Source organism: Cervus elaphus, chromosome 27, assembly GCF_910594005.1.
Source record: "Cervus elaphus chromosome 27, mCerEla1.1, whole genome shotgun sequence".
Lineage (NCBI taxonomy): Eukaryota > Metazoa > Chordata > Mammalia > Artiodactyla > Cervidae > Cervus > Cervus elaphus.
Window position 1 is genome coordinate 40,398,127 of NC_057841.1, and position 25,913 is coordinate 40,424,039.

The 25,913-nt window shown below is 38.9% G+C and overlaps 1 protein-coding gene across 2 annotated transcripts in view; it reads right to left on the reverse strand.

The window, feature by feature from the left end:
* The window catches only part of MYOM1 (myomesin 1), a 118,352-nt gene that overhangs the window by 6,861 nt on the left and 85,578 nt on the right, over window positions 1–25,913 (reverse strand). For both annotated transcript variants that reach the window (XM_043889108.1, XM_043889107.1), the window contains 12 exons: window positions 21,135–21,291; window positions 18,853–18,959; window positions 18,686–18,730; window positions 11,370–11,506; window positions 10,747–10,891; window positions 9,944–10,003; window positions 9,557–9,624; window positions 7,868–7,981; window positions 7,111–7,198; window positions 6,029–6,067; window positions 5,629–5,734; window positions 1,119–1,282 (listed from right to left, as the gene is read on the reverse strand). In XM_043889108.1, the coding sequence (XP_043745043.1) occupies window positions 1,119–1,282; window positions 5,629–5,734; window positions 6,029–6,067; window positions 7,111–7,198; window positions 7,868–7,981; window positions 9,557–9,624; window positions 9,944–10,003; window positions 10,747–10,891; window positions 11,370–11,506; window positions 18,686–18,730; window positions 18,853–18,959; window positions 21,135–21,291 (1,230 nt within the window). The remainder of the gene's footprint in view (window positions 1–1,118; window positions 1,283–5,628; window positions 5,735–6,028; window positions 6,068–7,110; window positions 7,199–7,867; window positions 7,982–9,556; window positions 9,625–9,943; window positions 10,004–10,746; window positions 10,892–11,369; window positions 11,507–18,685; window positions 18,731–18,852; window positions 18,960–21,134; window positions 21,292–25,913) is intronic.

Genomic DNA, 25,913 nt, shown 5'->3' on the forward strand with positions numbered 1-25,913 from the left:
CACAGACAGTTAAACACTCTGTTCCGTGGTCCGGCCCATCCGTTTGCGGTAAATCACAGTGTGTGCCGGTGCTAGCCTGAAGCACTCTTTCTATGCTATGCAGGAGATGAAATAAAAGACAGAGACAGAGAAATGAGAGTTCTAAAATAGTTTTTTTTTTCTGAGCCTACAGAGTAAGGCACTTTGAAGATGTCAGGCGAAAATATAGCTTCATTTTTTAATCTCTCTCACCTGGCCTTTAAGCTCCCCTGTGGTCTGGGAATCGTAACATTTTACATCTAGAAAATGTGTACATAAAACCAGTCTGCCCCCTTGTATAGATGGGAAAAATCGGCACAAAGCCAGGCTTACAGGCTCTGGAGCTGGACAGCTGGGCTAACCAGGCTACTTAGGGCTGCTCCTCTTGGTCACGTCACACCAGAAGAAGACAGCAAGGCTGCGCTAGTGTGTTTCCTGCAGGGGATCATTCTGGTCAAACAACCTAAGGCCTCTTGTTTGAGGGGGATTTGAGAGTTGGGTAGTTCAACGAGCTTCAGCGGGCAGAGAATAAAAGCAAATTTAAATAAGCTTTGAGTGGGATGAACTGGGAGAGTAGCATTGACATACATACACTACCTAGTGTAAAACAGCTAGTGGGAACCTGCTATGAAGTACAGGAGGCCTCCAACCTTTTTTAAAAAAGCCCACATCTTCCACAGCTAATGTGTTTGAATTGTGATGCTGGAGAAGACTCTTGACAGACCCTTGGACAGCAAGGAGATCAAACCAGTCAATCTTAAAGGAAAGCAACCCTGAATATTCACTGGAAGTACTGACACTGAAGCTGAAGCTCCAATGCTTTGGCCACTTGATGCAAAGAGCTGACTCATTGGAAAAGATGCTGATGCTGGGAAAGATTGAGGGCAGTAGGAGAAGGAGAAGACAGAGAATGACATGACTGGATGGCATCACCGACTCAATGGACATGAGTTTGGGCAGACTCTGGGAGGTGGTGAAGGACAGGGAAGCCAGGCATACTGCAGTCCATGGGGTCGCAAAGAGTTGGACATGACTTAGCAACTGAACAATAGCAACAGCAATCTCCACTGTGGGTTCTAACCTGCAGAGCATCCGTTTACCTTGTCCAGAAAGGTCCACCATCTTCTGGTGTCCGGTTTTACCGTCAAAGAGCTCCATCACGTATTTGCCCTTGTCATTGGGGGTGGGCTCATTGATTTGCAGCCAAATCTGTTCTCCGGTGACCCCACTCTTAACTCTGTCTGAGTACCTAATAGGAGTACCACTGTTTTGATCAAAAGAAAATCTTGTTATTGGTGGCTTTCATCCAGAACTTACCTTTACTTTGTCTTGTATTGAAGGTCTTATCATCAAGTTTTACAGGCTTTCAAAATAACACGAGATCATCACATGCTCTCCTGCTTGAGAGAAATTATGGGCCCTGAATCACAGAACAAGGTTTCCAAGGCCTGGGGTGTTAGGGGTCTGGCCATCTGCACATTGGCCTCCCAATAGTGGTCTGGGACTCAGATTGCAGCACCAGTACTTCTCAGGGGTATTAATTATCTTTGTTTCTGCTTGGGTTTATTTGTAGGACTAAGGGAATCTTTAAACAGAAAAGGCCAAACTCCACATATTATTACTGCACGTCTCACGCAGATGGTCTATGGCTATAAATGGGGTTTTTACAGACTAGTTAAAAACAGATCTAAGGAGGTTCATCTGTGGCTGATATCTATTGACACACGTGGTTACAAAGCTATTTAAGACAAATGTAAATATGTGCTCAGTAGTCAGGCCAAGAATAAATGAGAAGCAGAGTTGCTGTCAAAATGAATGAGGCACCTACTCTGACCCTGGATGTGTGTCTCCTCCTATTCTGTAGCTGGTCATATGCAGACCTGCACATCATCTTCTTTACAAGACAATAAAAGCAAATAGAGCTCTCAGATCTGACAGTCTAGAAACCCTATTGTTAAAGAAGAAATAAGAGAAGAAAGGCGGAAGTAGTGTACTCTCAGGGGCTTCTCTGGTGGCTCAGACGGTAAAGAATCGCCTGCAGTGCAAGAGATCCAGGTTCAATCCCTGAGTCAGGAAGATCCCCTGGGGAAGGGAATGGCAGCCCACTCCAGTATTCTTGCCTAGAGAATTCCATGGACAGAGGAGCCTGGTGGGCTACAGTCCTTGGAGTTGTAAAGAGTCGGACACAACTGAGCAATTAACACACACACACACAATGTACTCTCAGTGATGTTAAACTCTATGAAAAGTTCATAAACATGTGAGGAAATAGAAAAAAATAAGTAGTAGCCGTAGATCTTCCTGACCCAGGGATCGAACTTGGATCTCCCTCCTGCATTGCAGGCAGATTCTTTACCATCTGAACCACCGGGGAAGACCAAGGAAAAATAAGATAGTACACAAAACTACTTTTTTACAGCAACAGTTATGCATGGAGAAAAGACTGGAAGTTTGCCCAAAATGTACATACTGTGGCTAGGAAAGCCATGGGTGGTATCATTTTATAAACTCTTTCTAATTTTAGTATGATAGTAAATATATTTTCTAAAACAAACATATTATGTTTGGAGTTGTAATAAATAAAATGAACTTAAAAAAATAAAAAACCAAAAATCTCCACCAGAAATTTCAGATTTCAAATAAATATTCAGCATTTTTCTTATATACCACATTCTTTAAAAGACGTTAAAATTAAAATGTCATAAAATATAGGGTAAAGGGACCCATCTGTACCCACAGACTTTAGCCTGAGGAATATATATGTATGTGTCCTAGAGAGTTAGAAAGGCAGACAGTCCTCTGCTTTGCTGTGGTAAGCCTTGAGTTCTTTAATCTCTGGCTAACATGCATAATGGGCTTCCCCATGGCACAATGATAAAGAATCCGCCTGTCAATGCAGGAGATGCAAGAGATATGGGCTTGATCCCTGGGTCTGTAAGATCCCCTGGAGAACAGAATGGCAACCCGCTCCAGTATTCTCGCCTGGAAAGTTCCATGGACAGAGGAACCTGGTGGAATACAGTCCACAAGATCGCATAATAGTACCTTACATTTGTAAAGCATGTCACGGTTTTCAAAGTATGATTAATTCTCTCATTGAGTCCATCAGTGTTATGAGTTAGAACAGATATTACTGCTCCTATTTCATATGAGGGAAACCTGAGTTTCAGAAAATTAGATGACTTGCCTAAGATCCAAAGGAAGAGAGGAGCAAAGTCAAGATCCAAACCCATTTTAAGGTTTTTTTGCATCACACTGCATACTTACATAAACACTGGGAGAACAATCAGTCCTTGGTTCCTGAACCTTTTACAGTCACACGTCTGGGTGCACACAAAACACTCATGTAGCTGACATACCAAACAGTGGACGAAGCTTATGCCTTACTAGTCTGGCAGCAGTTTCCCTTAAAACCCAATGTTCTAATTTTGGGGAACATGTAATTCTATTAGAGATGATGTAAAGCCTTTTGATTGATGATTCAGTTAATCTATCTTCTCTTATTCTTCAGACGAATATATTAGAATGCCCTAGATGTCACAGAGGAATTTCCTAGAATCTGATCTATTTTACCTTATAATCACTTTCCTAAAATGTATTCTGTAAGAAATAGAACAAAGGAATGAAACTCCAGGCATTCAAAGTGGAATTTCACTTGTTTTCATTTTTTAAAAAGAATTCAGGAAATCAATAGTAATAACAATAAACCTAACAAAATGCTGTTCTACATAACAGTAAAGTCATGTTCAAGAAAACATAAATGAATGCTTCATGGGACCCAGTTCTGGTGAAATGTTCAATCTAAACCTTTAATGAAACTTGAATCCAGAGTGGTGCTGTGATGGAGGAGCTCTGGGGCCAGGCTTCCTGGGTTCAGCCCTTCACCTATCACGGAGTTGATGACCTCAGGCCAGTCACCTCCCAGAACCTGAGCTTCCTAGTCACTAAAGTGAGAAGTACCCATCTCACAGAATTTGAATATTAAATGATTTCGTACCTCTAAAGGACTTGGAGCAGTGCCCAGCATACTATAAATGTCCACTGAGAAATGGACTGACTATTCTTGCCAAATTAGTAAACAAGGAATTCACGCCATGAGTGATCACAGCCCTTCAAATGTGAATTTCTGAGCCGGAAGGGCACCCAGGAAGAAGAACAATAACTGGGATCAATACCAGAGGCTGCAACCACTCCCTACAGGTAAGCACTGAGGGACTCAGGATGTGAAAAATGCAAGATACTGCCCCCAGATAGCTGAGATACATATGAAAGGAATGATTTCAGTGAGCCCAGACTCTCGCATCTTCCCATATTGAGAAAAGCGCTAAATTCCTTAACTTGAGATATCTGGTTTTCTTAAATTTACAAAAACACTTTTGATGTTCAGACTACTTTCCCTTTGTTGCAGACATCTATGTAACCTGACTCCTCTCCCCACCTCTTCAGAACAGTTCTCTCAGGGCTACTTGAGAAGCTGCCTCCCGGGCTTAAGTCCTAAAAATCTGCACCAAAGAAAACGTAACTCTCAACTTTTAGGTTGTGACTGTTTTTTAAGTCAACATCACTGAAGGGAAGATATAAGTAAACACTGTTGTTTGACTCCTCCCAGGGACCCACAGTGATTCTGCTCGGCGGGGTGTACAAGGTCTTTGGGAATGAGTGTCCACTGCACCCCAAGAGTGGATGAAGGTGGATGTGCCTCACTGGTTTCTGTGGCAGCCTGCTGGCTTCTCTCAGCTCAGGAAATTTCAGTGAAGCGCAGAGTGGTGTAATGGTGTAAATGGCAGGCCTGGTTTGACTAAGAAACCTACTTCAGGCTTTGGAATCCCCAAGGAGAACTTGAATGAAATCCCTCCAAATTGTACAAAGGAAGCCTGGGATTAGAATGGATCTTCAGGCTCAATCTAGTTCAAATACACATTCCCAAAGTCATGTTGAGATGGCCAAAGCCTTCTGAGGAAACACGCTAATGCCCCACTATGCCAACTGCTACAATGACAATGATGATAAAATTGGGCACCACTTTGGATCAGGCTTCTGGGTCAATGAGCTGTAAGTCACACAAGAGGAAATTTGGTGAAGGCTGCTGCAGTTTTGCCTAGAGCACAGCATGGGTGAGGTGTGTTTGGAAAGACCAGATAAGAATCTGGCAAAGCATGATTGTGTGGAGGTGGAGGTAATGTTATAGAGGCGTATACAAATTGTGATTTGAGAACGGGGTGACAGAGGATCAGATGGTTGGATGGCATCACCGACTCAATGAAATGAGTTTGAGCAAACTCTGGGAAATAGTGGAAGACAGAGGAACCTGGCGTGCTGCACTCCATGGGGTTGCAAAGAGTCAGACACAGTTGAGCGACTGAACAACAACAGATCATGGAGACAGATGTTCCAAGCCATGACTGGCCTCACCACATCCATGCTAAGGGATGGTGCTAACTTCACACTGAAGGGATGGCCTGGATGTTTCTGTCCTACACTTCTCAACATCAGACCTGAGAAGTAAGAAGGCTCCTTACCTGAGTGCAACAGAGGGCTGTTGTTTTCCCTAGTCCTTCCTCCGAGTGGAGTAAGGACTTCCACACAGCACTTGGGTTTTTATTCACTTACTTGTGGGACCAGTTAACTTTCAGATCATCCACGTAGTAAGTAACAAAAGAGTATAGCCGGATGCCCTCAGCTGTGCTCTGGATCTTCAGATCCGTCGCAGACAAAGCTGCAAGAAGAAAACACGTATTTCACACACCTGTAAGTCCATCCCAGACTTCCCAGGTGGCTCAGTGGTAAAGAATTCTCCTGCCAAAGCAGGAGACACAGGTTTGATCCCTGGGTCAAGGAGATCCCCTGGAGAAGGAAATAGCAACCCACTCCAGTATTCTTGCCTGGAGAAGTCCATGGACAGAGGAGCCTGAGGTGCTACAGTCAATGGTGTCACAAAGAATCAGACATGACTGAACAAAACCAAGCCCACCCCCAGAGAATAAGAAAGTATTGCCTTGTGAGAACTTACCTATTGTTTTACATACTTCAGTCATTAGCTCTTTAAAGGCTGTGGAAAGAGATTCATAAAGTTTTAGCATAAAAATGCTCAATGTCAAGTTCAATCTCACACAATTAGTCACATACACTTTCAAAAGTATCCTGTCACAAGATGGACTTATTGACCAATTGGTAATATATGCTCTTTGGTCAAAGAACTCAATTGTTTATCAAGTTTTAAAAGATCTCTGCTCTGATTTTGATGTTTTTATTCCCTCGAATTCTTTGTAAACTGTCACCATATTTACATTCTAGAGAAAAAGCCACAGTGAGATTTCCAGGAATGTTTTTTGTTTTAGAATTCCCTTCTTCCTAAGTACCAGGAAGGCTTCATTTACATTAGAGGAAGTCTTCTTATCTGTGGCATCAACCCACGGTGAATTAACTATCTAAATTCCCTGATATTTCTCAGCCTAATTAATGCTTTTTGCCAATAAACAAAAAGCACATTGAGTCCTGCCTCCACCAAGAGTAGGAAGGTAAAATTGAAGTCAGACCTCTGCTGTTCATCAGCAATGTTGTTAAAGATCTTATTAGGGAACAAAATTGGAAATGTGGGCATCCCATATAGGTTTTCTTTATCATGATATCATTGTCATCAGAGGTCTTGGGAAAATGGAAATTGTTTTCTTGCTCTGCTACTAACTGAGAGGCTTTGCCTTCCATGTATAACATTTCTTGCCACCTTTTAAATAGTGGACTATTTTGAGACATGCTATTCATGGTAGTATTTGATCCTGGAACATTCTTCATAGGTTTGAAACAAAAATGATAAAATATTTGAAACAGACATATTTGAAACAGATATTGAAAACAGACCTCTAGTGGACTGTCGACTATACTTTCTCTGAGGATCAAAACTACATTTCTGACTTTCAAGGAAGACTAAAAGTGAAGTTTTTGTTTTTTAATAAAATTTGCTCTGCTGTAATGGCAATTAAAACAAAACCTATGGACAAAAGATGAGCATGGCTTGAATCACCCAGTTCAGTCTCACTTAGAATTCTGGTCATTTGTGTATGGAACACACAGAATGGACCCCGGTGGACTGACCTTCATCCAGAAGCTTCAATCTGCTCTTATCTTTTCCTCTGTCGTCTTTCAGGACAACTTCATAAATCCCAGCGTCTTTCTTGGAAAACTAAGGGGAGAAAAGATACACCACACTGCAGCTTATTGTAGCCTCAGGATATGGCATTTGCATTTTTCAGGACCCATGATTTATAGAACTGCCATCGAAACACACTGAACAAGCAGCCAGGCGTGTGAGCAATGACCAGTTCGCAGAGGGACTATCCATCAAAACTGGGCTAGCCAGCAGCCCAGAGTTTTCACCCTCTAAGGTGACAATTGACTTGAGGCTTAAAGTCCTCATCCTTTGCTCTGCCTTCATTTTAAAAACTAATGAGCACTTGTATTTGAAAGGTAGCTTCTTTTAGGCAAAAAGTAGATAAAAATCTATACTGAAATAAATACTATGTCTGATTGTCTCTGTATCTTTAGGGAACCAGTTGAAGCTGAAGAGCAAAGAACAGAACGCTTAACTGCCCTGCCACTCACCCATCTATGAGAAAAACTAGCTCAGACAGGCAAGAGTTGTGGCGTCCTGCCAACACTGTTTGGATGTCTGACAAACCCTCACTTATCACAAAGTGAGAGGAGCTTTGTGTCTTTACCGCTTACTTTTTGGGTGACGTCAGGGCAAGGATCTAGGCCCCGGGGCAAAGGAACACATAATCTAGTCTCTGTATTTTGGAAGAACGTGGGGTACAGAAGTAATATGCTGCATTTTATGTTTATAGTCACCTACCTCTGTTATAAGGAGGGTACATATGCCGTCCTTAAAGTCATGCTTTTCATCCACCGAAATCTCCCTGTCATCTTTGTACCATATAATACTAGTCTCTTTCTTAATATTCGCCACCTAGGAGAAAAAGAGTAGTTATGCTTCTCAAGACAAAGGAATGCTATTCTTATGAAATTAAATAATTCTTAATGTAGCATTGGATATAAGAAAAAGTAGAGATTTCAAGAGAAATCAACTGAGAGTTGTTTTAACTGTTAGAGTTTAGAATAAAATGGATACAAAAGAATAAACCTAAATCAATAGTATCTTTATTTCCAGCAGGAAAAAAAAATAGACTTTAAAATCATCTCGTGGACAAGAAAGCATAGAAACATACAAACTAACAAACAGACTTAAGTAAAACATAAAAATTTGAAATCCAAAGGAAGACAAATCCCATTAGATTAAAATAATAGTCTGTGTCACAAAAACAAATGACTTTATCAAAGTATCAGAATGTGGAAGCCCCAATCTATAGCTAACTACTTTTGTAAGATAAATGAAGCTTTGCAAATAAATGCGAAGAGGAAATATGGTTAAGAAATCTTTTAAATTAGATATTTTCCAATTTTATTGAGATATAATTCATATAGTATGGCATATGTCTACTGTATACAACATAATGATTTGATAGATGCATTTTTGCAAAATGATTACTGCAGTAAGTTTAGTTAGCATCCATCAAGTATGGCTTAATAAATTAGTCGCTTAGCAATTTTTAGGAAATTCATTTAAATCCTATATCCATACATCATCTCACAAATTTCAGATGGGTTAAACGACTTCATATGCTTAAAGGGATCTTAAGCTTTATCTATAATGTTAGAACCTTCTATGACAGAGAGTAGATTCATGTATTTCTTGTATAATTAAGATTGTATGAAAAGGTAAAGACTTCATACAAATCAAGAAAACAATTTCAGGGACTTCCCTGGTGGTCCAATGATTAAGAACCTGTGTTCCAATGCAGGGGATGCAGGTTTGATCCCTGGTTCGGGAACTAAGATCCCACGTGATGCAAAGTGCGGGGCAGCAGATGTTGGGGGAGGGTTAGTGAAGGATGAGCAGGCAGTGCACAAGGCTTATGGGGGGCAGTGAAAATACTCCGTATGATACACTAATGATGGATACAGGTTTTTATATGTTTGTGCACACTCACAGAGTGAACAAGAATGTAAACTATGGACTTTGGGTGATGATGTGTCCATGTGGGTCCATCAGTTGTAACACTTGTACCATTTTGGTGAGCATGTTGATAATGAAGAAGGCTATGCACATATAGGGACAGGGGTAAGTGGGAAATCTGTGTACCTTTCCCCTCAATTTTGCCCTGAACCTAAAGCTGCTTTTTTTTTTTAAAAAAGTCTTAATAAAAAAAAGTCTGTTTTTATTAACTAGGACATGTGTGATGAATTAAAACAATCATCTTGACTTTCATATTTTTATATTGTTTTATTTTAAATATTTCTTACCAAGCAATGATTACAGTAGCATTCAACAGTAAGGGCATGTCACTTATCATTTTGGTGCAAAAGATAAGAGATAAGAGGAGACAAGAATGGAGGAGATAAGAAATTGATCTTCCTTTTCTTCTCACATTCTATTTTTTTATTCTCTTTGTACCAAATTATTAAAAATTTATCTACTTTTTACCTTGCATTTTAATAGTACATTACATTCACCAGTCACTTCCCAGCTCAAATACTCAGCGAAATGTGGACCTATAAAATTTTAATGACATCAGTAAGCAGCAATGTTAATCATGAATGCAAAAATCCAAACTCATTCTTAAATTCTAAGTTGACTTATGTTTAAAGTGAAATTTTTGAAATTAAAAATTTAGTTTTTAAATATTTTTAAATGTGTAATAAAATGTGTAATATTTTAATCATTTGTAGTGATAAATATTTTCAATTATTTTTATTTATCAGGGCATTATTAACAAAGCAATAATATTCATTTTAGTTTGTTATGGAAATAACCTTAGAATACTTTGTTCAAGAAATTGAAGCTTTCTCTTTATTCACTGCCTACTTTTACCTTGTTTCCTGATCCATTCTTGACGCTGGAATTCAGCTTCTTTCTGGAGCTTTTTATAAACTGAAAATCGAAAAACAAATATGAAATAAAGTTGGGCAGTATAAATGTACATGCCAGTCACTGTGCTAAGTTATTTACTTTCATTATTATAACACTCACGTCAGACCACCCTATTTGTTTTCATTATTCATAGATGAAGAAAAAGGCATAGGAAGGCTAAGAAACTTGTTCAAGGTCATGAAGTCAGGAAACAGTGAAATAGCTTTGGCTATTGCAAATGTACAGACCTGGCCAGCATTTCCATTGCTTTATTAAATACTACATTTTAAATCTTGGTGATTTCCACACTGGCTAATAAGAGCTGCCATACAACTGAGTTGTAATGGATGATTAACTGATTTGACATGCTCTGCTCATGAATATTTTTCTTCTTCATTTAAATAATTTAAAGCAGGTACACATTACAAGAGAGTTTCATAGTTTCTGAGACATAATATAGTCTGGGTTGTATTGTAGTATCCCTCACTGGAGAATTTTAGTAATAACTACTTGTTTATATATGAGATAATTTAAGTGCAGTCTTGCCTGTGGGCCAGTGATAACTTTGGTGTCCTTTTAAATGAACTTTCATTTCTAGGAAATAAAGTACTATGGAAAGTATTAGCTGTAAATTGCACTTTGAACACTGGAATCCAATCAAGAAATAATTCCTGCTTCTCCCACATGACTACTTTCCTGTGGTGGAGTATTTACATTGAAGGAAGTAGCAAAGGTTTTCAGATAATATTTCATAGAACTCTCACCATCTCCAATGAGAACAAGGGTAGAATGGCCAGTTGCTCTTCCATCTTGAACCTGGAAGGTATATGTGCCTTCATCCTCATCCTGTAGTTTTTCCATAAACATTTCAATTATACCAGTGTTTCGGTCAATATGCATCTTATATTTCTTCAGTGTGAAAAGGAAAAGAGAGGAAATATGTGAGATAGGATGATAATAAGCCATGTAAAATAAACACACAAACTCCAAATTATCATAATCTAATAAAATTCCTTGTTAAGACTTTTTTAATGAGCAAAGTTTCAAAAAACTGTATCCAGAAAAATAAAAATATGTGGAATCACTGACCTTGACCAGAATTGATTATTAAAAGTCTGACATTTATTTTTTTAAATACTAAAGTTTCATTATCCCAAATCACAAAATGTTATAAAAAAATTGTTTTTAGATTCCCATTTTACTTCGGTAATATGATATAATCAATCTATATTTCCTTTCACATTTCCCACTTGTGAAATGATTTAAACCCCCCACCCCACGTTCAGTGGTTTTTATTACAACTTATCTGCATTCTAATAGGGCTTTCCCAGCCCTATTAGACATCTTATAACAATATGTTTAAAAATCTAAAAAGTATAAAACCCACCGGCCCTTCAAAAATCTCCTTGTCATTAAATATGTAGTTGACTTTGGCATTGGCAGACAGCTTCTCAGCCTGCATCCAGAACCGGACCTGGCCTTTCTCCAAAATTTCCACTGCCAATTCTGATTTAACTGGGACCGCTGTGAAAAAATAAAATAAGAGTAGTAATTATACTGATGACCAATTGTATTGTATAGATTTTTTCAACAAGTGGAAAACAATAGAAGCAGAGGTAGTGAGAGCATTGTAGGAAAACTTGCTATGGAGGGACAGTAAAACTGGGTTCTCATCCTGACTATCATAGATGTTGTAACTAAAAATGAGGGAGATGACCTTACCTCCCAGGGTCGTTCAGCTAACCTTTGTGACTTTCTATGGTTAGCTTTCATTACGATTCAGTTCAATTCAGTTCAGTTGCTCAGTCGGGTCCAACTCTTTGCAACCCCATGGACTGCAGCACACCAGGCCTCCCTGTCCATCACCAACTCCCAGAGTTTACTCAAACTCTTGTCTATTGAGTTGGTGATGCCATCCAACCATCTCATCCTCTGTTGTCCCCTTTTCCTCCTGCCTTCAATCTTTCCCAGCATCAGGGTCTTTTCCAATGAGTCAATTCTTCACATGAGGTGGCCAAAGTATTGAAGTTTCAGCTTCAGCATCAGTCCTTCCAATGAACATTCAGGACTGATTTCCTTTAGGATTGAGTGGTTTGATCCCCTTGCTGTCCAAGGGACTCTCAAGAGTCTTCTCCAACACTACAGTTCAAAAGCATCAATTCTTTGGCACTCAGCTTTCTTTATAGTCCAACTCACACACCCATACATGACTACTGGTAAAACCATAGCTTTGACTAGACAGATCTTTGTTGGCAAAGTAATATCTCTGCTTTTTAATATGTTGTCTAGGTTGGTCATAACTTTTCTTTCAAGGAGCAACTGTCTTTTAATTTCATGGCTGTAGTCACCATCTGCAGTGATTTTGGAGACCCAGAAAAAAAAAGTCTGTCACTGTTTCCACTGTTTCCCCATCTATTTGCCATGAAGTGATGGGACAAGATGCCATGATTTTAGTTTTCTGAATGTTGAGTTTTAAGCCAACTTTTTCCCTCTCCTATTTCACTTTCATCAAGAGGCTCTTTAGTTCTTCTTTGATTTCTGCCATAAGAGTGGTGTCATCTGCATATCTGAGGTTATTGATATTTCTCCCGGCAATCTTGATTCCAGCTTGTGCTTCATCCAGCCCAGCGTTTCTCATGATATTTTCTGCATATAAGTTAAATAAGCAGGATGATAATATATAGCCTTGACGTACTCCTTTCCTGATTTGGAACCATTCTGTTGTTCCATGTCCAGTTCTAATTGTTGCTTCCTGACCTGCATACAGATTTCTCAAGAGGCAGGTCAGGTGGTCTGGTATTCCCATCTCTTTCAGAATTTTCCCCAGTTTGTTGTGATTTTCACAGTCAAAGGCTTTGGCATAGTCAATAAAGCAGAAATAGATGTTTTTCTGGAACTCTCTTGCTTTTTCAATGATCCAACGGATGTTGGCAATTTGATCTCTGGTTCCTCTGCCTTTTCTAAATCCAGCTTGAACATCTGGAAGTTCACAGTTCATATATTGCTAAAGCCTGGCTTGGAGAATTTTAAGCATTACTTTACTAGTGTGTGAGATGAATGCAATTGTGTGGTAGTTTGAGCATTCTTTGGCATTGCCTTTCTTTGGGATTGGAATGAAAACTGACCTTTTCCAGTCCTGTGGCCACTGCTGAGTTTTCCAAATTTGCTGGCATATTGAGTGCAGCACTTTCACAGCAACATCTTTCAGGATTTGAAATAGCTCAACTGGAATCCCATCACCTCCACTAATAGTGATGCTTCCTAAGACCCACTTGACTTTGCATTCCAGGATGTCTGGCTTTAGGTGAGTGATCATACCATTGTGATTATCTGGGATGGTTAGGATTATTTAGGGATAATAACAGTGTGATGAAGAGTCCAGACCTGTTCCCTGTAGGGCAAGGTCAGCTGCTAATGAATTGTGATGGGAGATAGTTCATTTCCCATCTCTGGGCCTCACCTGACTCCTCTGTAAATGGATGGAATTGAACCAAATGTCCTCATTGGCCAAGATATTTTCCTGCTACAACATGCAATGATTTAATTACAGTATATAATTATAATTATATATACTTTCCTCAAAATAGTTGGAAAAGAGTTAAATATTATTTTTTCAACAAAGTAACTCAATTTGGAGGTTCTTTAAGCTGTTTAAGAAATGAATCTTAAGAATTTATTTTGCTGCATATGTAAGATGAACTAGCTTATCATTTAAAGTCTATCCATCCCAGTGGTATACCAGTTCGTTTAAGTTCTTAGATTAAGCAAAATTTTTCAGATGCAAATAAGCAAGTCATGATCAAGAAGCTATATTAAAATACAGTATACTTTACTTCACATTGAAAGTAAGGAACTATAAAATCGTTTATTTCACATAGAAAGTAAAGAACTATAAAATATTTCTGATTTACACCTGTATATCTTAAGCCATTTGAACATGAGTGAAATTTTTAAAAAGTTGGCTGACATCTCCCAAAATCAGCTTCTGAATTTCCTGTAACTTGAAAATGTTCTCGACAAAGACTTCTCCAGCCAAAAGATCTACATCAGAGGTGATTCCTGGACATGCTTTGTGGAAAAGGATGGTTGTTTCTCAAAGTTTTGTAGTCCTTCACTTTTATTAGGGAAAACCATCCTTTGCTTTCTCTCAACTATTCTTAAACATATCTCAAAATTTAAAGATATGTTTAAATTATGCTACATTTTAAATTATAAGTAATTATAAGTTTGATATAAACTTGTACCAGATGTACATTAATATTTCTTTATATTTATAGCAAAAGTATCCTTTTCTTTTCTATTTTATGTTTTAGTTGATTAACAATGCTGCGATAATTTCAAGTGTATAGTAAAGTGATTCAGTTATACATATACATGAATCTATTCTTTTAAAAATACTTCTCTCATTTAGGTTGCTACATAACATTGAGAAGAGTTCCCTGTGCTATACAGTAGGACCTGTTGGTTATTCATTTTAAATATAGCAGTGTGTAAACATCAATCCCAAGTTAACTATCCCTCCACCCTCTCCCCCAACCATGTTTGTTCTCTAAGTCTGTGAGTCTGTTTCTATTTTGTAAACAAGTTTATTGCATCATTTCTCTAAAACTACCCTTCTTAAGCTTCAAGGATGCCTTTCCTTTGCACTATTCCATATTCATGTGAACGTCAGTTATAGAGTCATTCCATGCAGAGGTGAAAGGAGGCTCAGACATCATCTTCTGTGGGTTTCCCCTGTGGCCAGAGATGGGCTCTGATGTCACACCTCGATTGAGCACAGTCACCTGCTCCTGAAACCCTGTGGTCCTCACCTGCTGACATGGATATTACCTGCCTCATAGGTCACCAAGGGTGACTGTGGTAGCAGAACGCAGTGAGCCACCGTAAATAACCACTGTGCTCAAGAAAGGCGACTTCTCTTTATTCCCTGATTTTACTGATGACAAAACCCAGGAAATGGCAGAGCTGAGATCAGGGCCATTCCCTCTACTTAGTGATCTCTCGGTCCCGGCCATCCACTCTGAAGAACACTAGTGGTTTTCCAGTAAGAACAGATCAAGAACAGACCCCAGGATGGTGAGAGCAGGGGCTAAGCCTTCTCCCTACAGGATGCTCCTGCTTGCTACAAGTAAGTCTCAAGGGGAGTAGAGAGGAGAGTCTCTTCCAGAGAAGTGTGATCTCATTCCAGGGAATCTCATACACGAGTGATGCAGTTATGAAGAAGCCCAGTGTGTGGGGGTTGGTGGCAGGGACACACTCTCCTGGAAGCCTCCAGAGCCCTTAATGCTCACTGCCCTGAGTAATACGGACATCCTCTGGGGAGCACAGGCCGCCAAGGTTCACCAGGCAGGTGCACACACAGAAACAGTCCATGTCCTGGTTAGTGTCAGACCACCCAGGTGTCTTCACCCCGGGTACCAGCTGTGTCCTTTTGGTCTAGTTACTCAACCTCTCTGAGCCTCACTTTCTTCATCTCTAAAATTAGATCACCACGGTACTTACTGACCCTTTTAAGGTCACTGGGGAGTTTAAATAACACATTCCATTTAAGCACCCTATAAACAGCATATAATAGGTACTCTATAAGGGTGGCTATTAATATTTTGGTGACTCTTCCTCCAGTTGTTTAAACAACACCCTATAACCACCAATTATAAAATATTTTTTCACCTAAGAGGACATACCAAATAGATACAATTTGTGTATATGTGCTTGTGCATATCTGCATACATGGAGTATATGTATAAATGTGCATATACAAGTGGGACAATAACCAGTGCCTACAAATAAAAAATATATTATGTGGAATGGTTTTGTTTTTTTACGTGAAAGTGGATTTATTTAGAAAGACACATATTCCACAGACAGAATGCAGTTCATCTCAAAAGGCAAGAGGCCTGCAGGACATTGCGGACTCTGAAATATGTCTTCCCTCCCCCACATATCATGAATATATATATGTGTATAGTTTTGATATATATATACATACACAGATATATATTCAATAAACCGACTTTCTACACTGCAATTTAGTATCACAACTGGCAAGACAGGCTAGGTTGTTTTCTATTTTTAGCTTTATATATATATATATATTTTTTTTTCTTCTGCTCAGCCCTAAATTTCCTTAGGCTCTTTTCTCTGGCAGTTAATTTGCTCCAGCAAAATATCTGTTATTTGTAGGCTTAAGGCATATGTTTAGTGGTTTTCAAAATATTTTTGAAAACAGCTTAAAATAGGAGAATTTACTGTGCCCTGGAATAAAGGAACACCACACTCTTTATTACAATCTGTAAGGAATGAGACCATTTAAAACCTTACAAAATCTCAAGAAGATGACTTAATTATTCATCAACATATACTAAGAAGAAGTGCCTATAAATTGAGAAATTGGATATGCTGCTTTGACCCTGTCATCAGATCTCTGAAGACATTCACGTAGTGACCTGCCTGATCCAACAGCAATGAAAGGAACTGAAGCTATGATATTTAAACGCTGCTTCAAGGGGCTCACAGAAGCTCCCTCTGGTTGGGAGAGTTATGCTTTCACGTCAGAGTTTTTAATGCCTCCTTGGGTTTTCTCTGAGCTGACCCAAAACACCACACTTGGTGTCTAATAGAAGGGTCCCTGAGTTTGCTGCTCCTCTCTCTCCTACAGCCAGCAACCAGTGTTGATGCTCATGCAGAATAAAATATCTCAGCCTAAATGACAGGGACAGCACGCAGTTATTACCTGCAAGGCCATATGATCACTGGACTGTGGGGAGTCTGGGTGCCTCCAGTTCTATGGTAACACCCTAACTTCTCTCCTCTCCATCCTTTAAGCTAAATGTAAACATCGTTAGGAGCAGCTGTTGCCTAGACACTTGGTCAATGTTTACTGTCTGACTAACTAGATTAGTGGGTGCTGCTCTTTCTGCTCTGCATGATAGACAGTGGGAGCGTTCACAGGCTCCGGCTGTGCTGGGCACTGTGACACTCTCTTCCATTCCCCTGCATCACAGCGCAGGGAACAGAAAGAGAGGACATCTGTACGGTCGGCAGACAACCCTTCTGCAAGTGGGTTTGTCTAGATCACTGCTCTGTTTCAATAAGTATTTATATTTTCCCTGAAGAGTTCAAGGATCAATGCCCTGTTGATTGGCTCTGACAGCGCCTCTATATGATGGGGGCTGTTAATCATTATAACAGCCATTCCTAGAAAAGAAACTAAGACCTTGGGGGAGTGGGGTGAGTTGTTCAGGTTCACAGAGCACAGAACAAAGAGAGCCCAGGCCAACCTCTGCTCTTACAATTTAAAAGAAATAGTTTTTAAGACACCATTCACGGTATTACTTTTCCAGTTTTATGGTGAATAAGATTACAGAAGAGAAGTGGTTCTCCCCTGGAATTCAGAAAGCCTGCATCCAGCACCCACACCCCAAAGGCATCCCACTGTGCTCTGCTGAATTAAGCTGGTTTTGCGAACATTCCAGCTGAGGCCAGTAGTCACCAGCACCCAGCCGCACCATGAAGCACGACATGTATTTTTTTGGAATGTGAAGAGGTCAGGCAACTGGTTTTAGAGCTTTGATTTTTAATCACAGCTCTGCTGAGAATCTCAGGAAAGCTGAAGGCCCTCTCCCTAGAAATATGCACACATACAACATACAAAGTTTTGCCTATAGTTTGGGGTCAGGGTATGGTTTCCTGGGTTCCTGAAACTCTTGTATTAGTGAAAAAGTTATATCTTAGGGATTAAGGATGGAAAACAAAATTTCTGAATTAAAAGAATGAGTGATGCTATCACTCTGTTTTTTCAGAGTGTAGCTTTTTGGACGCTTCGCTACTTTGGCCAGTGGGTACCAATGTTAACAGATCCAATCAGGTCAGTGGAACTTTCCAAGTATCGTTTCAGACTTCTTTCTCTTCTCTTAGGTGTCAACTGTGGAAATTAATTTTTTATGTAGAGGGTGCTTCATTGAAGGGTTTGATGATAGTTCAGAGAGACTCTTACTCTGATCAAGGCACCTTTACCTTATTTTTCAGGAATTTAAAGTGTAAGGTACTGTCTTTGTTATTGTTGTTTAGTCGCTAAGTCATGTCCGACTCTCTTGCAACCCCATGGACTGTAGCCCACCAGGCTCCTCTGTCCAAAGGATTCCCCAGGCAAGAATACTGGAGGGGGTTGCTATTTCCTTCTCCCGGGGATCTTTGCTACCCAGGGATCATACCCAGGTCTCCTGCATTGGCAGGCGGGTCCTTTACCACTGAGCCATCAGGGACACCCCATAGGGTACTGTCTTTAGATTGTCTTTATTTAGAGGTATGGTCCTTCTATTAAATGCTAACATTAAATTGCTTAGAAAGAGCTGTTTGCCTAAAAGATATACAAATTACTGTGTCTAGAAGATATATATATGTGTGTGTATAGATATATAATATTCCAAAATATGTAGCAAAAGATGAAGAATGTAACTACTCAGCTGTTACACCTATGTAACCTCACGGTGCTCTAGGTAGCAGAGCATGGGACATGTCTCCTGTCACTGTTCTTTGTATTTCTGGAGAACAAAGGGAAAACTAAAAGCAGCCCCTTTGGAAAGCACATCTGCAGCTACCAATGTATGTTCCATTATACGTTCTCAAGAGCGTCCTCTCTTGATCCTGTCAGAATTGTCTAGTGCCATGGCTGAACTCTGTGAGTGTATTGTGGACACTTACTTGGGAACTTGTGTTCTTGGCTGAGAGCAAGCAAACGTTTCAATTCTGTAGGGAGAAAATGAGAACAATTACAGCTTGAACTGCTAAAACAGAAGTCACTTAATCCTGGAGAACCAGTGAGAAGTCAAAGCAGGAGTCGACCCATGAATGAACGGATTTTGACCTACCTTCCTCATCTATCAAGTAGCTCGATGCTATTCCATCAGTGTCTGTGACATCGCAGGAGTAAATGCCCAAGTCTTCTGTCCCGAGGTCTTTGAAGGTCATTTTCGTCCTTTAGAACAGAATGTTTTATAAGAAGTGAGGTTGTGTAGGGTCTGGGGGCTGTGCCCTGACCTGTCTCCAGCCATCTGCACATGTTGCTCCCATCACATGGAGCATGTGTTCCATCTGCCTTGCTGACCTAACGCTCACCCACTCTTGCTGCTTCTGGGAAGGCTTTCCTGACCTCCCATGGGGTGATGGTGATGGGACGAGGAGATGGTACCGATCTCCCATCCCCAAGCTACGATGCATATCAATGCATATCCCAAGTAAAGAGATTTTCAGCTGGTCAACCCTCGCTGGGCAGCCTGAAAATCCTTTTCTTCACAGGGAAGAACCACCCAATGCCCCTGTTATGTCACTCCTTGCACTTCCCATTTTGGAGGTTATTACATGGCATCGGTATTGCATACTTCATTGACTACATGCCTCCACTTTGTGTCTTTAGGGACGAGATCTGTTTTGTTCACTGTTGTGACTTCCAGCATCCATACCTTATCTGGCACATACTATGTGCTTAATAAATACTTGTGGAATGAATGTATGGGTCAATGGTCTAGTTCACTTTGTTTTCTAACTTTTGTGAGTCACATAGCTAGTCAGTGTCTAAGGTCATCCAAACATTTATATGTTTGTCAAGTTAGTCAAGGAAGAAATAGTTACAGTTTGATTGTCTTTCCTTTGACCAAAATTATGTTTTACTTTAAGGATCTTACAGCACAGTGACAGCAGAATGTCTTTTAATTATATAGAGTATTTTCTTGCTCTTCTCTCCAACAAAATTACTACTACTTTCTTTTAATTTGGGATATATTGGATTTTTTTGTAATAGAAATAATACTTAGGAATATTGTGCTTTACCAAATGTCATCTAATCTGGTTGGCACTATAAAGATACAAAGCTTGATAAGTAAGACGAAATAAAAAAACTCAGAATCTTGAGGTTGAAGGAAGTAACAGATCATAAAATTAATTTCCTTCACTGTCTTCTGTTTTACAGAGAAGGAAATTGGAGGTCCATGAAATTAAAAGCTGTCCCAGGTCACATAGCGGCTCCTGGTAAAGCTGGGCTCCTAGTAAAGCTGTGACTTGAGATCACCTCTCCCATGCTTCTCTCTCCTATAGAGTTTGTTCCAGGGCAGTACTGTGTCTCTCACAAGTGGTGGTGAAAAACCAGAACAGATTATACCTAATCTGTTTAATTTACCAGAATTTGAATCAGCAAGTTCTTCCTTACCCATCTCCCCAAAAGGATCCTCACCATTACTTTAAGATTTCTATCTCGTAGAATAATGAGAATCATCTTTAAAGTTCACTTTAATGTCAATCAAATGTCAATGTCATTTCTTGCACCATAAATGATGCCAACTAAAAACTGTTGCTTGCCATCTGCCTCTACAAGGATGAAGCCACTGGCCACTGCAGTTGCTGACCTTCAACACACCCAAAAGGAGTTCAGGGCAGAGATCAGGAATGAGGCAGTCTGTGCACTGGGAAAAACTGGCAGAACAGGACTTTAGATAGTTGGGTGTTTTTCAGAAGATTTTATGAGCTCAACTTCTTGCCAAGTGAAAGAAAAGATGAGATGGTTGTATGGCATCCCTAACTCTATGGACACGAGTTTGGGCAAACTCCGAGAGATACTGGAGGACAGAGAGCCTGGTGTGCTGCAGTTCGTGGGGTCGCAAAGAGTCAGACATGACTTAGTGACTGAACAATTTCTTGCACCTTCTCATATCTAGAGAAGCACTAAAGTCATTAACATCTGCTCCTCATGACTAGCAGCAAGCTTCTGCCAAAACATGTGCTTGACTGCTCACTTCCCCCTTCACCAAAATCACATCTATTCTGACCTTTCCACCTACTTTGTTGGAGCAGTTACTCAGAGCTATCTGAAAGGCTGTCTCATGGGCTATAGTCCTCATTTTTGCCCCAGATAAAATGTAATTCTCACCTTTTTTTCAGTCAACAATAAGATAACATATGAGAAAGCATTTTAAATCAAATAATGTGAAAAGTACTTTATAAGGATTGTTATTTTTTAAGGTTTATACTGGTTATCACTTTTCACACTACCAGATAAAAATATGTGTGATTTCATTCTCTTAATTGACATGGAGAACAGCTTGCTTCACTCTCCTTTCATGAAAAGGAAACCCATAGTTACGACTGAAACGGTACATACTTGTTGCCTTTGCTTTCAACCTCTAATCTCGGAGAGTCCTCCGTGGGCACATAATCTTTGGACCAGGTGAACTCAGAACTTGGAGCCATCTGATCACATTCAAAGTTCAAGGAAATGATTCCATTGTCATCCACACTTACAACAACTTCTTTGGTTCCTAGAAGATAAAAAACAAGGTGCTGACATTTCCTGGTAGAAGTTAACCAAATAAGAATTCCTCACCTTGAGATCTTTTACTTTAGCCTTAAAGCAGGGCCTTGAGTCTGTGCAAGTGAAAAGTCCCAACTGCTCACTGTGACTGACAATCCTGCTACAATTCAATTTTGTGTTGCAACACATAATTAAATGAATGTATCATGTTTCTTAGGTAGTGGTAACACCAAGGACAGTACTGTTTGGTCAGAGCGGAACAAAAACTGGTTGATATGACCAATGGAACAGTTAGGGGAGCATGTTGACCATAACAAGAAGGGCAAGGCAGCCCTGGGAAATGCCTAATTAATGACTTTTGCTTCAATAATACCCATATCTAACTAATCTCAAGAAAGGATAGATAAGAGATAAAGAAACCAAAGGGAAACGGAAGGGGAAAAGGTAGAGATAAGGAGAACTGCCTATACTCACATGTTGAAAGTTTGTAAACCATTTAAGAATGAAAAAAAAAAAATCCATGAAAACAAGTTCTGCTGATTAGATAAGCATAAATTAATCTAAAGATGCTATTCTAGGTTAGAACAATAGATACCTAGAAATGATTGTTATTGAACAATATAGAAATTTAAATGGAAATGAATTTCAAGAAATTCAGATGTTTCAAGACTAGTTTTTGGATTTTAAAAGAAAACAAGTTAATATTTTGAGTTCTTTTATATCTGAGGGTTATAATAAATTACATCTGCATGCAATATAGCAATTCAGGGACTTCTTGGGTCGTCCAGTGGTTTTAAGAATCCACCTTCCAAAAAAAAAAAAAAAAAGAATCCACCTTCCAATGTAGGGGATAGAGGTTCAAAACCTGGTCAAGGAACTAAGATACCACAAGTTGTGAGGCAACTAAGCCTGTGTACCACAACTAGAGAAAGCCTGAGCACACCAAAAAAAAAAGAGTCTCTGGGCAACAATGAAGGCCCAGTGTGGTCAATACGTATATGTGTAGCAATTCAAAGAGCTTGTATAGCATAGAAAACTTTAATATCTATGGCTAACTTCAATTTGAAAGGTAAAATGCTCTTCCGAAATTGCCACTCATTCTACTACCAGTCTAAACTTGGTTTGTTTCCATACATTAAGAAAAATATTTTATATTTAATATCAGAAAGGTACAGCTTTAATTTTTGAAAAGCATAAAAAAGACTTCCAATAAATACTTTCCAAATGATGAAAAGTTTTCTCTTCTCTATTGCATTGTTCAGTAAAACTTGTCAGGAGAAAAACAATTCCAAAACTCCTTCCACCTTCAGGGCAAAACCAGTGCCCAAAGAGTGACTGGTGACATGAAGGTGTTGGTTCCTAAGCCTGGCAGTTAATTTAAATTGTGTCTGTATTGATAGCAGTGTGTGCTTCAATTACAAGCCTCCAAAAAGTGACTTAAAACATGGAAAGTTTATGAAGAAGGAAATGGCAACCCACTCCAGTATTCTTGCCTGGAAAAGTCCATGGACAGAGGAGCCTGGCGGGCTGCAGTCCATGGGGTTACATGACTGTGCATGTGTGCATGAGGGTGGACGGAGATGGGTTGGTAGCAATAAATTGGTAGAACTAAAAAAAAAAAAACCCATGGAAAGTTTAGAGATAACTAATTCTAGGAGATTTTTTAAAATTACTTTTTAAAAAACAAAGGGTTATTTTCATATTTAGCTATATAGATAAACAGAAATAAGGATCAGTTAAAGATGTGATTGCTCCTTAAGTGAAATGTCCCACATGTATTAATTTTAAGGTCTGTGTCTACTCCATTGGAAGTCCCAGACCATGTTTTATTTCTATTCCTGGTAACACAGGACCAATTCTTACAATTCATTGTTGCATAACAAGTAATGAAAAAGTGCTCTTATCAAAACTTAAGAAAGGACTAACACCTAAGAATTCTGAGGTTTAAATAATACAGTACACAGTTAGCATGACTGAATCACAGAGAATGAAAATGGAAAATTTTCTGAATATCTGTATTGTTTCAAAAAGAAAAGGAGATGTAATAGATGCTGATTGGCCCTTTCTTGTGATTTATATGATATCTATTTTGGAGGCATGACAGATTATTCATATTAATCATTCATTGTTTTACTTGTAATCTCTTTTAAAAGGAAGTGAATCATCCACAGGCCTGCTGTTTATTATGTTGGAGATATGACTTAAGTTTACAGCAGAAAAAAGATATTGCTTAGGTTAAGAATCTTGATTTTTTATTAAAGAGAAAGATGTGACTTTTTGGCAAAGCAGTCATAAAACAGAAGGAATATGAACAATATAATTAGTTGGACTTTCCCCTCAAGTCCATGGATAACCTTTGCACTATAACTCTTGACTCAATCCAGAATTTCACCCAGGACCAAGAAGTAATGCAGACAAGCTTCTCAGAGCCAGTGCTACTGTGACAAAGTCCATGCACTGGCCTTCCTGGATACTCGCTGGAGAATTCCAGACCATCACTTGGAACCTGTACTTTGCTTGAGATGATTCCAACAAGCCTAGTGGGTTGGTTTCTCTCAATAGATTAAATCCGAACAAGAGAAGGAAGTAAAAAACTACCATCAGCAGGAAAACGACAGCAGAAGAGGAAGCAGAAAACTAAAAAGCTGGCACAAAGACATTACTTAGTAGAAGGACAAAGAGCTCCTAACCCTGTAAGACATACCTGTATTGTAACACTGGGCAATAAATAAGGTTGATCCTTGTGACTCCAAGTTACACAGAAAAAGGTAAATAAGTATATTGTATCCAAGAAGTATATGAAACATATGTACTGAAATGTGTCATCTATTTTATGAGAATTTTAAACTAAGAGTCTTAATACAAAATTTTACATAGTTGATGGTCTAGTAATAAATTCTTAGGTAAATGAAACAACTGGCTATTTAAAACAATATTTTTTTCAAAAAAATAATAAAAAATAAAAAAATAAAAATAAAACAATATTTTTTTCAGATTTCTGAATGGCCAGATTTGGTCCCAAATCCATGCAACGTGAAGAATAGAAAAACTCTCTTAGTTGCTGTCTCAATTACCTCAGTTATTGAGTATAGAGATGTCTCATTGAACTATTCTGGAAAATTAATTTTTGTAAAGTACTTGGACATCTTTTGTGACAATATGAGATAAAACAAAGATGTTATTTTTTTAAGTCCCAGGCAGTATATGTGTTTCCACTTACGAGTTTTATATCATGTTGTAGTTGGGTTTTAATGAGAGAAATTTAGTAATTTATGCCTTTAGAAAACAATGTGGTTTTTTTTTTAAGTCTTAGACCAAAATTTATTATTTGAAATTAAGTAATTGCCTGGAGAGGCAAAGTAAAAAGTAGGGATTAGATGTAATGTTGATGAGTATCTAAGAGAGTTTTGCTCATTTATTTGTGAAGCTTTTCTTGATTAATCATATCAAATCAGGACATGGTAGGGACTTCCTGGTGGTCCAGTAGATAAGAATCTGCCTTGCAATGCAGGGAAGGAGGGTTTGATCTCTGCTCGGGGAACTAAGATCCTTAGGTGCAGGGCAACTAAGCCTGTGTACTGCAACTACTGAGTCTGAGCACCATAACTAGAGGATCTGCACCACAGCAAAGATCTCCTGAGCCACAGCTAAGACTCGACAGGACATGGCAGACAGTATCTGTAGGGGGTAAAAGAGAGGCATGAACATTTCCTCACTTTATGTTCACGTAACTGTGGCTATAATGGGTGCTACTGGTTGATTTATTAAAATAAAGGGGAAGATAAAAAATAAAAATCTCTTCCATACTTCTATTTCAAAAATCAAACGCTCATTAAGATGAGTGTTTGGTGAATTTTCACCTTTCAAAAAGTTGAGCAGGGTTAAATGCTACAAGGGCAGGGGTTTTGTCTTCCATATTTCCTGTACATCTTTACATGTGCCAGGGGCTGGACTCTTAAGGGATTTAAAAGAGAAATGTCAGTTTAGAATTGCAGTGTTTATTTTATCGGAACTAGTCTTAGTAAAGCTTAAGCATAACACCAATATTTTGATAAACAGACAAGAGGAAATAAAAACACCAACAAAGAAAATATTCTAGTCATAGTGGTTTTCTTACTTATGCTTAGAATTCAAAGCTAGATCTCCTCCCTGACAAACAATCATGCTGTCAACTGGCTGAAAGTATTGTTCTGAATGTGATCATCATCTCAAACTTTTGAAAAGTCAGATTAACTGAAAATAATTCAAGTACTAGTTTTCTAGGCATACTTCTTTGCCCCACAACAGTTCTCAATAGAAAATGTTTAACTGAAATAACTTACAAAGAAAGAATACAGTTTCAACAGTATCACTGTGTAAATATAAAACAACTGTATCTTAAAATGATTAAAGCAACAAATTATAGTTCTTTCCGTATTTGTCACATGAATTAAAATGCTAATGCTCTAATACTCTTTCAACATAGCTTTTCAAATTCAAAGGCTTCTTTTACTGTTCAGCTTTAATTAATTTGTTAGCATAGTCTTTGAATAAAAGTATTTTTAAATACTAACTTAGATGGCTGATTCATGTCACTGTATGACAAAAACCACTACAATATTGTAAAGTAATTAGCCTCCAACTAATAAA